At 38.2% G+C, this 12,239-nt stretch overlaps 1 protein-coding gene across 50 annotated transcripts in view; it reads right to left on the reverse strand.

The window, feature by feature from the left end:
• The window catches only part of Ttn (titin), a 282,873-nt gene that overhangs the window by 225,928 nt on the left and 44,706 nt on the right, over positions 1–12,239 (reverse strand). For 49 of the 50 annotated variants that reach the window (XM_048808084.1, XM_048808057.1, XM_048808041.1 and 46 more), the window contains 2 exons: positions 9,292–9,480; positions 3,806–3,850 (listed from right to left, as the gene is read on the reverse strand). In XM_048808084.1, the coding sequence (XP_048664041.1) occupies positions 3,806–3,850; positions 9,292–9,480 (234 nt within the window). Of the gene's footprint in view, positions 1–3,800; positions 3,851–9,291; positions 9,481–12,239 lie in introns of all 50 variants that reach the window. The other variant, XM_048808092.1, reaches the window with a different exon arrangement.

The raw sequence follows: 12,239 nt of genomic DNA on the forward strand, positions 1-12,239 counted from the left end.
CTTGCATGTTCCTCTTCCTCTTCATCTTGACATTGTATGAGCTCAGCCCTGAGAGGCTTGTTGATGTTCATGGATCTAGAAGCACCCTGCATAAATCTAGGTAGTTTTTCTCTAGGAGTTGTACAATATACCTGATCTTTCTGGTCTACCTGCTCAATTGTCTCTAGGCTTTCAAAATACCCTCTTACAGAATACTCTTTTACATTTGTTGGGGGAGTAAAAGTACCAGCTGGATAATCATAAAAATGTGCCCTCACAGATTCTCCCTCAATTTGTACTTGTTGATCTTTGGAATATGGTGCATAAACTCCACCAGTGTTTTTGAATTGACTGTATTCCCTGTACGTGACAGGTTCCACGGTTAGATCTAAAACACTCTCTACGGTTCCTGAATTGTTCTCAGCAACACATTTATACTCCCCAGAATCTTGAGAATTAACATCATGAATATATAATCTGTAGCTATAATCAACTTCTTCAAATTGGAACTTCTGGTTCTGCATTAAAAGGGCTCCATTTTGGAACCACATTACAATTGGCTGAGGCTCACCAGATACTAAGCATTCAAGAATCACAGAATCCCCTTCTCTACACCTGGCATGCTTTGGCATTTCTTGTAACATTTTTGGTGGCTCATTAGTAATATCAGATGAGAATATAAATTTGTGTTTTGGTGACTGACTTGCTTGATCTAGAGGTGGGGCTTCAGGTTCCAGCTGGAATATTTCTCTTGACTCTTTATCCTGTTCTGGGGTTGGAGTGGCTGCTGTTATTTGAATTTCTACAGGGAAGGAGAGCAATTCTGTGTCTGCAGAGGGAGGACCTGGTGCATGACTTTTTAACACATGGAGATCTGCTTGGCTCTCTCGACTCAAAGATGAATGGACACCTTCTGCTTGGTCAAACACCAAAGCCAGCTCTTCCTCCTCATCTGTATATTCTTGGAATACTGGGACTTTCTGTGGTTGGACATCATACCTTTCTCTTGCTCTCACTCTAAGCATACTGGTTGCTTTTACTGTTCCATATTGGTTAAACAGCACACAGGTAACAGTCCCTTCATTTTGAGGATGAACAGAAGAAAAAGTTAAAGTTGAATGGTTTTCTGACGTCTGAGTGATAAATCCTCGATTACGTCGGACTGGTATATCATTGTTATACCACATCACTATGGGTTGAGGATATCCTTGAAAATGACACACAAATTTACAACAGTCACCTTCATAAACTTCCTGAGATTCAATTTCTTGTAGAAATAAAGGTGGACAACGTTGTGGACGTTTTTGGAAAGGATTTTCAAAAAATCGGGTTGTTTTTTCCTCCTGTTCCCTTTTGAATTCATCAATTTTTGTGGAAGCAGAGTGTTGTAATTCTCTCAAATCACACTGTCTCATTCTTTCACTATCTATTTCTTCGCTTTCTTTAAGATGTACAAGTGTATCAAAAGATTCGCTGACATATGGTATAGAAACTTGAGAGACATTCTCGGGAGTCTCATATATTTCCTCACTCTCATATACATTAGTGACATATTTGGATGACTCTTCAATTGCAGTATTACTCACAATTTCTTCATACTGTCTCTGTGCTTGGATGTTTTCATTTACTAGAGACCTATCATATAAATACTCTTTCTGTAGACTTTCTTCTAGAAATGCCTCTTGCCTCAGGCTAATTTCAGTCTGGAGAATTTCTTCATCAACAGCACTTTGTAAGCTTGTAGGAGGTTCTCTGGATTCCCTGTGTTGATCCATTTTATTGGGGAGGGTGCATGGGAGATGGATGACACCTTCTGGTAAATTAGCCATCTCATCCCTGTTCTCAGCGAGTTCCAACACAACCCCGCTCTTTGTTTCCTCTCCAGAGAACAGAATATCTGTATCACTAACTTCACCTCTCAAAGTGTTTGGGCTTATTTCTGGCGACACCTCTAGACACCTCTTTTTCTCCAATAACATTCTCCTAGCCTCCCGTAAACGTTGTAACTTCATTTTAGTCTCCTCATCCAGGAAACTTTCACCTACATTGAGCCATCCTCTTATGTCAGATTTATTTTCCAAATATTCTTCATCATACATATAATCTGTTTTTTTGCCAGGACTTACTGTGTTAAAGTGTATAGTTCTCCTCATTCCCTTTTGTTCCACATCTTGTCTTTTGTTAAAGGGAGAGCCAGTAAACCTTAGGTCAACTTTTATCCTATCTTCCTTCCTTCCAGCTAAAGCCTCCATGTTTCCATGTGCCTGTTCTGTTCTTTTCAGAAACTCTAAATATTTCTCATCTTGCCCTTTCTGTATAACCAGCAATGAGGCAGTTGATTCAGCAGACCCTTCACTATTTATGGCTAATAATCTATAGCTTCCAGAATCTCTATCTTGGACCCTTTTAACCTCTAAGCTGGAGGAGTGATGATGTAAATCACTCTCAGTTTTTATAACCCGACGGAGACCTGTTGGGATAGGTCGATTATTATGAAACCAAGTCATTTCTGGAGTTGGACAGGCAATTAATCTACATGCAAAGACAACAGGTTCACCCTCTAAAACATATTTAAATGCAAGTTTTTGGGTAAAAGAAGGCTTGAAATATTCAGGCCAGGAGCTTGTCGATGATATTCTACTTGCATATCTTTTAGCAGTCATGGAGCTATGGTCTATGTCTTCAGAATCTGAAAAAGCATCACGTGTATCTCCTTCTGAAGGTTCAGCTTCCCCCTCGGTGAATAACTCTGAAAAAAAATTAAATTATAAAGCATTTTACTCTTTTCCGTCACATTTGAAAAAGTTGAAAATAAATTGCAAAATCGAAAATGAAATAAAGTGCATGCTACAGATTCTCACAAATCCATAAAAAAATTCACTCACCATATTTGTTCGAATAAACGCAACACCATGCTCTGTTTAAAAGATTCTGACACGAAAATCGTTCGTTGTCTGGTCTTTTCTTCAAACTGTTGAAATTTCTTCTTGAACAAGCAAAAATGCATTTCAAAATAACATAGTCCTGTGCATATTTGTTTTGAGAGCAGGAAAACCTTGTTGTTTTGATGGCTTAGAGAGAAAATCTTACCTGACTTGCAGAGAGTGGAATAAACGCCCTTTCTGATCCTTTTGATTGTAGATTAAGTTATTATTTTTTTGAGAATTAACTATTTAAAAATATGTACAAGAACTATAACCATAAATAATTAGCTAAAAGGAGAAGGCGTTTATTCGAACTAATACAGCCATAGAGTCACAATGTTATGCAAAGAAAAGCAGGCAATAAGGGTCACATGAGACAGCTATCTGCAAGCCAGTGTAAGACATATCAATGTTAAAATGATGTATGTGCATGAAGTGTAAACCAAGAATGGGAATGTAATGTTTTCACACATCCTAAATAAAGTAGCATTTCAATCATAATTCATTCATGACGTTGCATTCTGAGAATGATAGGTTATTGCCTATTGTTCAACTGAATTCACTGTGATTTTGAAAACAAACTTCTATTTCATGATTTCATGCATTAAGATGATAACTTTTTATAATTCACACATTTGAAAATGGCTGCAAACATGAGGTTGAATACCGCTGATACAGTTTAAATACAAGATTTAAAATTTCCATACAACAAAATTACTGTAAAATGCATGTAACCACCAGCATACTAAACCAGGCATGCAACATAGTAATATATACTCTAAGAGATATATTTGTACATCTATGTCATTTTTCTCAATGATACTAAGAGTAAGAAGACGGCTCAAGGATTCTATTAATCCTTCGGAATTTCTACTTTAATATCACATTCATTATAACAATACCTTTCATCTCCACTTCAATCCTCTCATGTAACATTGATTCAGGGGCTAAAAGGGAAAAACAAAGCTATTTTAGTGATTAAATGCATATCCTCTCTGCATCAATTCATGATTTATATGATTTGTATAATTTATTATAAAACCAGAAAACTGCATCCCCCAAATTCACCAAAAAGTCCATGCCAAACAAATCAATAAGCTGATAAAATACGTGACAAGGTTGACAGAGAGATTAAAAACATTTTTATTTTAGCTTCTCCATTAAATTTCCTTTAGTCCCATAATTCCCATGCCTTTGCATGCATTCAGAAAAGCAATCCACAAAAATAAAGGAATATCTATTCTTAAACTGACCATCCTATTGACTGAACACTTGCTAAGAGATGAAATCACGTTTATTAGAAACATGCATTTTCTAGCTTGTCATTTTTAGTTGAGGGCTATTCTCAGTTTTTCCTGAAGAATTAAACATTTTTGCTAGCATATCCTCTCTTTGATTTGAACTACCTTTCAAACCTTAAACTTCAAACTTTAAAGTCCCATGACACATCAAGGAGTAAAACAAAGACCCCTGGACTCAAAGTTCCTTTTATTATACAAGGAACCAGCAGAGCTTTTAGGCACAGTGGTCTGTGGGGCAGCTTCCTGGGAAAGACTCTTGCTCCATGGTCCGTGTGACATTGCGTCAGCCAGCTGGGTTCCCCTTCTTCTCAGTTCCTTGTGGTCTTCAGCATGAAGTTAAGGACAAAGCTGACGTTTTCTTCGAAGATTCTCTTTTTACTTCGTGGGTTGTTTTAGTGTGTGACTCTCTGAGTGTATTATTACTTTTAGTGTCTGAACCAAGGGTAACTTTTATAACTGTTCTGGTTTGCGATTCTTTTGCTAGGTAAGAATAAAGTTAGGAAAAGGCATAAATTAGCTATGTTTATATGTATAAAACATCTGCTGAATGTAGAGAAGATGAAATGTCATTAGGATGAGAATGAAATGCAGCATGTTAGTCCCCAAACTAAGATATGATACATCTATGTTTATTACACATATAAAAACTCTAATCAAACAGGCTTATGGGGGATTTACATTCTTGCTTGAATCTTGGTGGACAACTACATGGCTTGGATGAATTTTTTTCAGCCACAATAGAAAAGGAACATATAAATACTGGGCTTATGTCAAACAATTACATGACTGTGCCTGATTCTTCACTCTTCAAACACCTTAAAGTGTTTAAGTGTATTATCTTTTAAGTTTTGTATGTACAAGAAAGGCAGTCTAGACTTAGGAAGGAAGGAAGGAAGGAAGGAAGGAAGGAAGGAAGGAAGGAAGGAAGGAAGGAAAGCTCTTGCTTCAAGAACACTTTAATAATAGGATCATTTGGAAAAGCATGAACTAGAGATCCTGGGGTAAAAATGCCTAGCTCAGATCCACACCATGAGTGTGACAGTCCAGTACTATACTACAGCACTGGATTCCCCAGGAAGTAAGTTGAAGACCTACATTTCTTACGCTTCAACAACACATCCAACTCCAAGTTTCACATTTCTGCAGAAATCATGACAGCTGTCACCTACATGAATTGTAGACAACACCTCCAGCTAAGCAGTCATTCATTTTGTGATTACTGTGCCAGCCAGAAGTTGCAGTGAAATTGAGGGTCAATGCTCCGGAATTTCCAATCTATTTTATATAACTAGACCTCAGTTTTTGTAGGCTATGGAAACAGGAACAGAAATGACTATAGAATACAATCTCTGATTTAAAAAGTTTCTTTTTTGGTGAGTGGGTATTACAGATATTTTAAATGAATATTATCATTGGGCAGGAAAGATAACCATAGTTTCAAAATTCAGTGCAGAGATGGCTGTGCATAGAGATAGCACTGTGCTGCTCCCTGTTCACCTCTAACATTTCCACATTATTGTCAGGATTGTGGAGGAACTTAGGTTATGGCTTTCCACAAACCCCTGGAAATGCCCTTCCTTCCACTAGCTTCTTTCCACCGGGCTCAATGAAACTCCTTTGCCAGCAGATGCACAATGTGAGCTTCTAGCATTTGAACAATGATTTTTCTCACTCTCTCAGCATCTAAAATGAAAGGCTATTGGTGAGAGGGAGAAGTTTTCTCTTGCCTAGACAGATTTACTTGTGTTCTTCCAGACATAGTGAAGAATCAAGCACAATAATGACAAAAATAATGATCTTGCCATGAGAAAATTCTACAATTCCAGGGGATCTAATGCTGCAAGAGCAATATCACTTATTGAGAAGTATCTACAAAAAACCCTATGTTTGGTCCACAGAGAGCCTTATTATTTTGAGTACCCAATTATCTATTTTTACGGTCTCCTTCTAAACAACTAGAACCTCTAACTTTGAAAAGGAAGGGTAGATAATTGGGTAGTGGGAGTCTCTTACTATCAAAACAATTAAATTTAACACACTCTCAGACAAAATTGTAAATACCCAATAAGTACACAGCAAACTGCAACATTGAAGCTTTCTTTGGTACACTTTCTAGGTGGCTCATGGAGTAAATATTATAAAAAGCAGCAGATAGGAAATAAATCTTGACTTCCTGAACTTAGACTTGAAAGTTAAACTTCCTGAAACTAGAGTAGAGAATTAAATTATCATGACAAGTTTGGCCACTGACTTGGCCTACTTTCCTAAGCCATTTATAAAGAGAAATGCCAGAGACATTCTAATTAACATGTTGTTTCAATTTGCATAGCTGCATGAAAAGCTGCTTACATAAAGCGATGAAGATGAAATGAGGTGATTCATAGCTAAAAAAAAATCAAATAACCACCTTCTACGCTTAGTACGGCCGATGTGGTCTTCTCTCCATAGCCATTGTGTACAATGCAGCTGTACAGTCCTTGGTCTGCCAGCTGAACATTGTATATGATAAGAGACTGAAGATTTCCATTTCCAGATTGTTGCACTCTCTCAGATTCCTCTATCTTTACGCCTTCATGAGTCCAGGTTACATCAACAGAAGATTCGTCTTCTAAAACACAGAGGAACTGAGCAGTGTCACTACAGTTTACAGTGAGGTCCTGAAGGTGCAGGAGAATCTTCGGTGCCTCACCCATGGACTCTTGAGCACATTTCTCAGACAACTCAGAGCTTTCTGCAATTTGTGAAAGGGACGTGGTATGGTGCAACTCTACATCTTGAACAGAGGCAGCTGTGTGGGCAGAACTTTGAGATACACTTTCAAAAACCTGCACTTCATATTCATATGATGATCCTTGAAATGACTTAACTTCCTTTTGGGATATTTTGCTCTCCTCATTTGTGAAAGAGGAATCTGCCACTGCCTGGTACTTGGTGGACTCTCTTACATCTTTCCCAGAACTTTGCCTATCTAGGGCTTGCACTGTATAATCAAGTGACAAGAAAAAGAAAAGAATATTAAGATCTCAACTTTGTCACTTGGCTAGGTTAGTAACATATAATAGCATGGAAGATGAAGATGAAAGGTGTCATTGTCACTTGGAAGCAGCATGCCAGATGTAGTATGGATGTCAGGATCACACAAAAAGAAAATTCATTCCCAGCGTTCCAGTCATGAGTGGTTGATGAAGGCTTATGCGGTTGCCATACAGTTCTGATTTCTTCCTTCTGTTGTCCTTGCAGCTAAGTGGAGTGACACAGTCTGTTTCCCCACCCCTCCTCTTTTTTTTTTAACTGACTCTATTTGGGATACCATTTATTCTCCCTCCGTCATATGAACAATATAAAGCACATAGATCATTTACTGAGGCAAATTTGTTTAGAAAAGTGAAAAAAGTCAAGCCAAGTTGGTACCTAGAGAAATCATTACTGGTTCTCCAATGCACAGAACACACATGAGATTTAAGGTACATAGGTCGAGCCATGGTCGAGGACTTGGGGAGCCTTGTTGGGTGTTACTTTATTAGTAAATTACAGGCTGACTACAGTATGCAGTGAAACAAACAGCAGAGACTGTTGTTAGTAACAGTGGGACTAGAAGGTATGCAGCAAATCAAAGTCCTTGAAGTAAGATGGGCTTTACCTTTCGGAGTCACTGTGAGTGTAGCTGCACAAGTGGCTTCCCCAGCACTATTGGCTGCTTTGCAAGAATACTGCCCAGCATGCTCTGAGTAAGCATCAACTATAAGCAATAAAGCCATGCCTGTGGACTCCTCAAAATGGAAAACTACATCTTTTGTTGGTGGAATTGGCTGCTGATTATGAAACCACTGGATTTCTGGCTTGGGAATACCAGAAACCCTTGCATGAAATCTGACTGTCTCCCCGCTGTGCACCCTGAGGCTTGATAGAGGCTGGATGAAGATGGGCTTTTGGCCAAAGGCCTCCTTCTTAAATGAAATTGATGAAGAGACATGCCACAGGGAGTTTGATGTAACTTCTTCATATTTGCTAAATCCTGAAAAGAAGCATGCCAGTTTTTAATGTCTTTTCCCTGCACTGAAACCAAAACACGTTTGGAGTTGTCTAAAGATCTATATCAAATTTCAACAACGAACTAAACTCCAGTCCAATCTTAATGCTTTGCCATTGGATGTCACCATGGAATCAAAGTCACACAAGTTCACTTCCACTCCCAGACAGGAAAGCTGAGACCCCAATTGGTTAAGGAACTTCATCATATTGTTTGAGAAAAGTGGAGTTAGGAAATGAGTTTAGGTATTCTTGTCTTTTCTTCCTCTGATTGTGAAACAACATTTTCTTTTTTTATTTATTATTATTTATTATTTTATTTATTATTACTTATTATTAAGAAAGTATCTCATTATAGTAAGTGTTCAAAGTTAAGGAACAAACATACATTTTCCTAAATCACTGTGTATTTGTGTATACCTAACACTACTTAGACTATATTCATTCCGAAAAAAATAGTCTGATGCATTAGCATGTTACCCTGTCTTTGAACTGAAGGAAGTATGTCTGCTGACAACTTCAGATCCCCAACTAACAGAAATGTGAATCCACTTTAATACCTGGCCACTCAACACTAGGCCTTCTTTGAGGGATGGTAAACACCTCCAGCTTGTGAACAGATGTGAAATTGTCTACTGTCACTCCTGTAAAATCATAATTGTGTCAATACAATGGGAGGGTAATAGCACTTCATTGCTTTTTTTTTTTTTAATGATTCTCATCCCAGCTAAATGAAAAAACAAATATGCCCATTCTTTCAGCATCTCTTTCCCCTTTGGGACACAGGCTGATCAGGAGACAGAAAAGCTGGTGATGACAGTGACCGGTCACAAGTCTATGGGGAAAAAGCAGGCAAAATAAAAAATAATGGTCCCTGACTCATGGGGAGAAGGGGTAACTGAGGAGCCAGAGCACTGCATATGACATGGAAATAATTAGTTGAATTAAAAGAAAATGGTAGGACCAACAATGATTTACATGAAATATTTAGTAATTGTTACTGGTGCTGTGAGATTAGAGCTCTATCAAAATGTGGCCTTAAAGTGGCTTTACTCTACCTTCCAGTCCCAAGTTGGCTGTGCTTGACACTTGGCCCACAGCGTTGCTAGCAACGAAAGTATAACTTCCTTCATCTTCTGGGTAAGCTTCAGCAATTTCCAGTTGGTAAGTGTCTTCGAACTGAGTCATTCTAAAGAACCGAGATGGCTTGATTTTCTTGTCTTTGCTGTACCAAGACACTTTTAGATCTGTATCAAAAAGAAAAGTCAACATCTAAGTCCCCCAAATAAGTAAGTGTTAAATATTACCTGCAAACATAATATCAGACTAGAGACTGCATCATGCTTATTTAAGGACATTATACTTTTCCTTTGGACGGACTATAAATCCACTATTAAATGACTTCCTTTCATCTTCAGGAAGGAATCATGATTCTAGAAAAACCTGGCTTGCTCTATCTCACTGATTTGAAATATTTAACATGATAGAATTTTAGTTATACTCTTTTGAGGCATTTGGAGATCATGTGGTGGATACAGACAGGAACACAATTTTGACGTATTTAGCGACCTTGAGAAAAACATGGTCCTGAAAAACAGTCATTGTGAATGACGGATTCAGGATTGTGGCTGTATTCTGAGACAGAAATAAGGAAAATCTCCACTTGCAGTTTTCACAGTGATCAATCAAAAAGACAGCTGAGAAAATCAACATCCTATAAAGTCTAAAGTAGACATTCTTGAAGGCAGAAGACAAAAATCTGTACTTTTTGTTATCAATGAACAGGTGTCAAAAGGCTCAGTTAAGCAAAATGTATGGCACAAATAATTGTACAGAAGAAAAAAATTTAAATTGAGAGAGACAGAGAGACAGACAGACACTGAGAGCTTCATGGAATTTGGGCACCTTAAAAATTAAAATTTTTTCCCAAGTAGCAGTTACAATAAAACTATTTCCATACATGTTTTGAGCCATCTTAATAGAAATACAAACCCAAATAAAGGATAAAATATTATTATACTGTTGTACTTTATGGTAATGTGCATTTTAAATTTAGGTGTTAAAATTAGGTTTAAATTGCCAGAATCAAAGCCATCTTGTTTTTGGAACTATCCCACTTCCTATCTCAATACCATCCATAGGAATCTTCTAACAACCCCATCCTTGGCCTTTTGGCAACAGTTTTGATCTATGAAGGTTACCCTCCTTCCTATGATGGTAGTTGTTTATAAACTACGGGTTCTCCTTTGAATGAAACATATTGGTTTGTTGTTCCAAGGTAAGTTAAAGCATGGAATCCTGACACTGCTCTGGGCCAGCTGTGTGACTTTGGCTATATCATTTAGCCTCTCTGATCAGTCTTCTCATTTGAAAAATGAGGAGTGCCACAATTCATTGCATAAAATGGCTGTGAGAATTAAATGACATAGCATGCATGAAAGGCTTTATAAGCCACTGGCACAAGTCATTCATTAGAATGAGAGTACCTAACATCACAGTGTCTTCAATTCCATGCCCAAAGACAAAGACATGTGACATAATTGGCAACACCATCACATGGAACTGCACAGCCATCCTGCAACTACTTAATATGCTAGGTGTGTTTTTAATCGCCAATGGAAACGGAAGGATGCAGAGTTCATTCATCCCTGTACAAGGTCCTCTGCTATTCCCACTGACAGTTTTTCCTTTGTGAACTGAAGGAGGACACACATGAACTGCCAACAGCAAATGAGCCAAAGGGCAAAACCTCCCTTGGCAATATACTTACTTCTCCCTCCTGACTCCCCTTGGGGAAGACTGGCCAGCACTCTCCATCCTACAATAGCAGCCTCTCCCCAGTCCCTCTTCAGTCTCGCCTCCTATATCTGTCCATTTCTCTGTTCCTTATCATAGTGTTATTTCTCAAAAACAAGCCTGATCATGTTACCCAGGAGTTTAAAAATCCTGCAGTGGCTCCTCAAAGTAAACAAGATAAACTCCAAAATCCTAAGCATAAAATACCAACACTATAGTATCTGGCCTTTGTCTTCTTTTCTAGCGTCCTTATCCTCTCAGGACATTGCTTTCCAACCATACTCAATCACTTGTCACTTCCAGTACACAAAGTGACTTTAGGAAGGTTCTCTCTGCCTGTAACACCATTGTGCCTGATGGTCTTACTTCTTCAATACAGCATCCTCTGACTATCTCCCAGACTGATGTGTGGACTTGTTGTAGCGATTACAACCTTGGGCTCCAGCTGCCCACACTCATCCCCTCACCTACAGCCTGTTCTGTGCACCCCCGGCACCTAGTATAACATCTCAGCTGTAGGGATACAATAAATGTCAGTAGAATAGAAATGGAATAGATGCTCAAATGAACAATGGACATCCCTCACTACTAGTTACTTCATTTAGCTAGTCACTATCAGCCTCCAAATAAATGACACTAACTTGCAAGAAGCTAGCTGTAAGTTGTATTGTTTAAAAATTGAACTCTAGATAGGGCAGATGGGTGGGAGGGAAAGGAAGGGGGCAGGAGGTTAGCAAGGATGATAGCCATCATATCCAAAGTACATGTATGAAGACATGAACTGGTGTCAACATACTTTATATACAACCAGAGATATGAAAAAGTGTGCTGTATATGTGTAATAAGGATTGTAATGCATTCCACTGTCATTTATTTAAAATAAATAAATAAATAAAATAAAGGCAAAAAACATTTTACTTTTCTAAATTTATCTTTGACCAGTAGGGGTCACCAGAGACCTGCCATAAATAACATTTTCACTGTGAGAAAAGCATCACCAGATGGCTTGGAACCCTATGACATGGTTCAGGAGTCCCCAGAAACACAAGACCAAGGCTTTTGAAAACTCAGTTTTATCCACTTCATAGAAGGCAGGACTGTGTTTACTCTTTTAGGTAATACCTAGTCAGGGTATATTGTGGAAATATTTTCAGACCCAGGGATGAATTTGTGATTTGGTAAGCTTTTGAAAGGGCATTTTATTTAATGA

This window comes from Marmota marmota, unplaced genomic scaffold, assembly GCF_001458135.2.
Source record: "Marmota marmota marmota unplaced genomic scaffold, marMar, whole genome shotgun sequence".
Taxonomy (NCBI): Eukaryota; Metazoa; Chordata; class Mammalia; order Rodentia; family Sciuridae; genus Marmota; species Marmota marmota.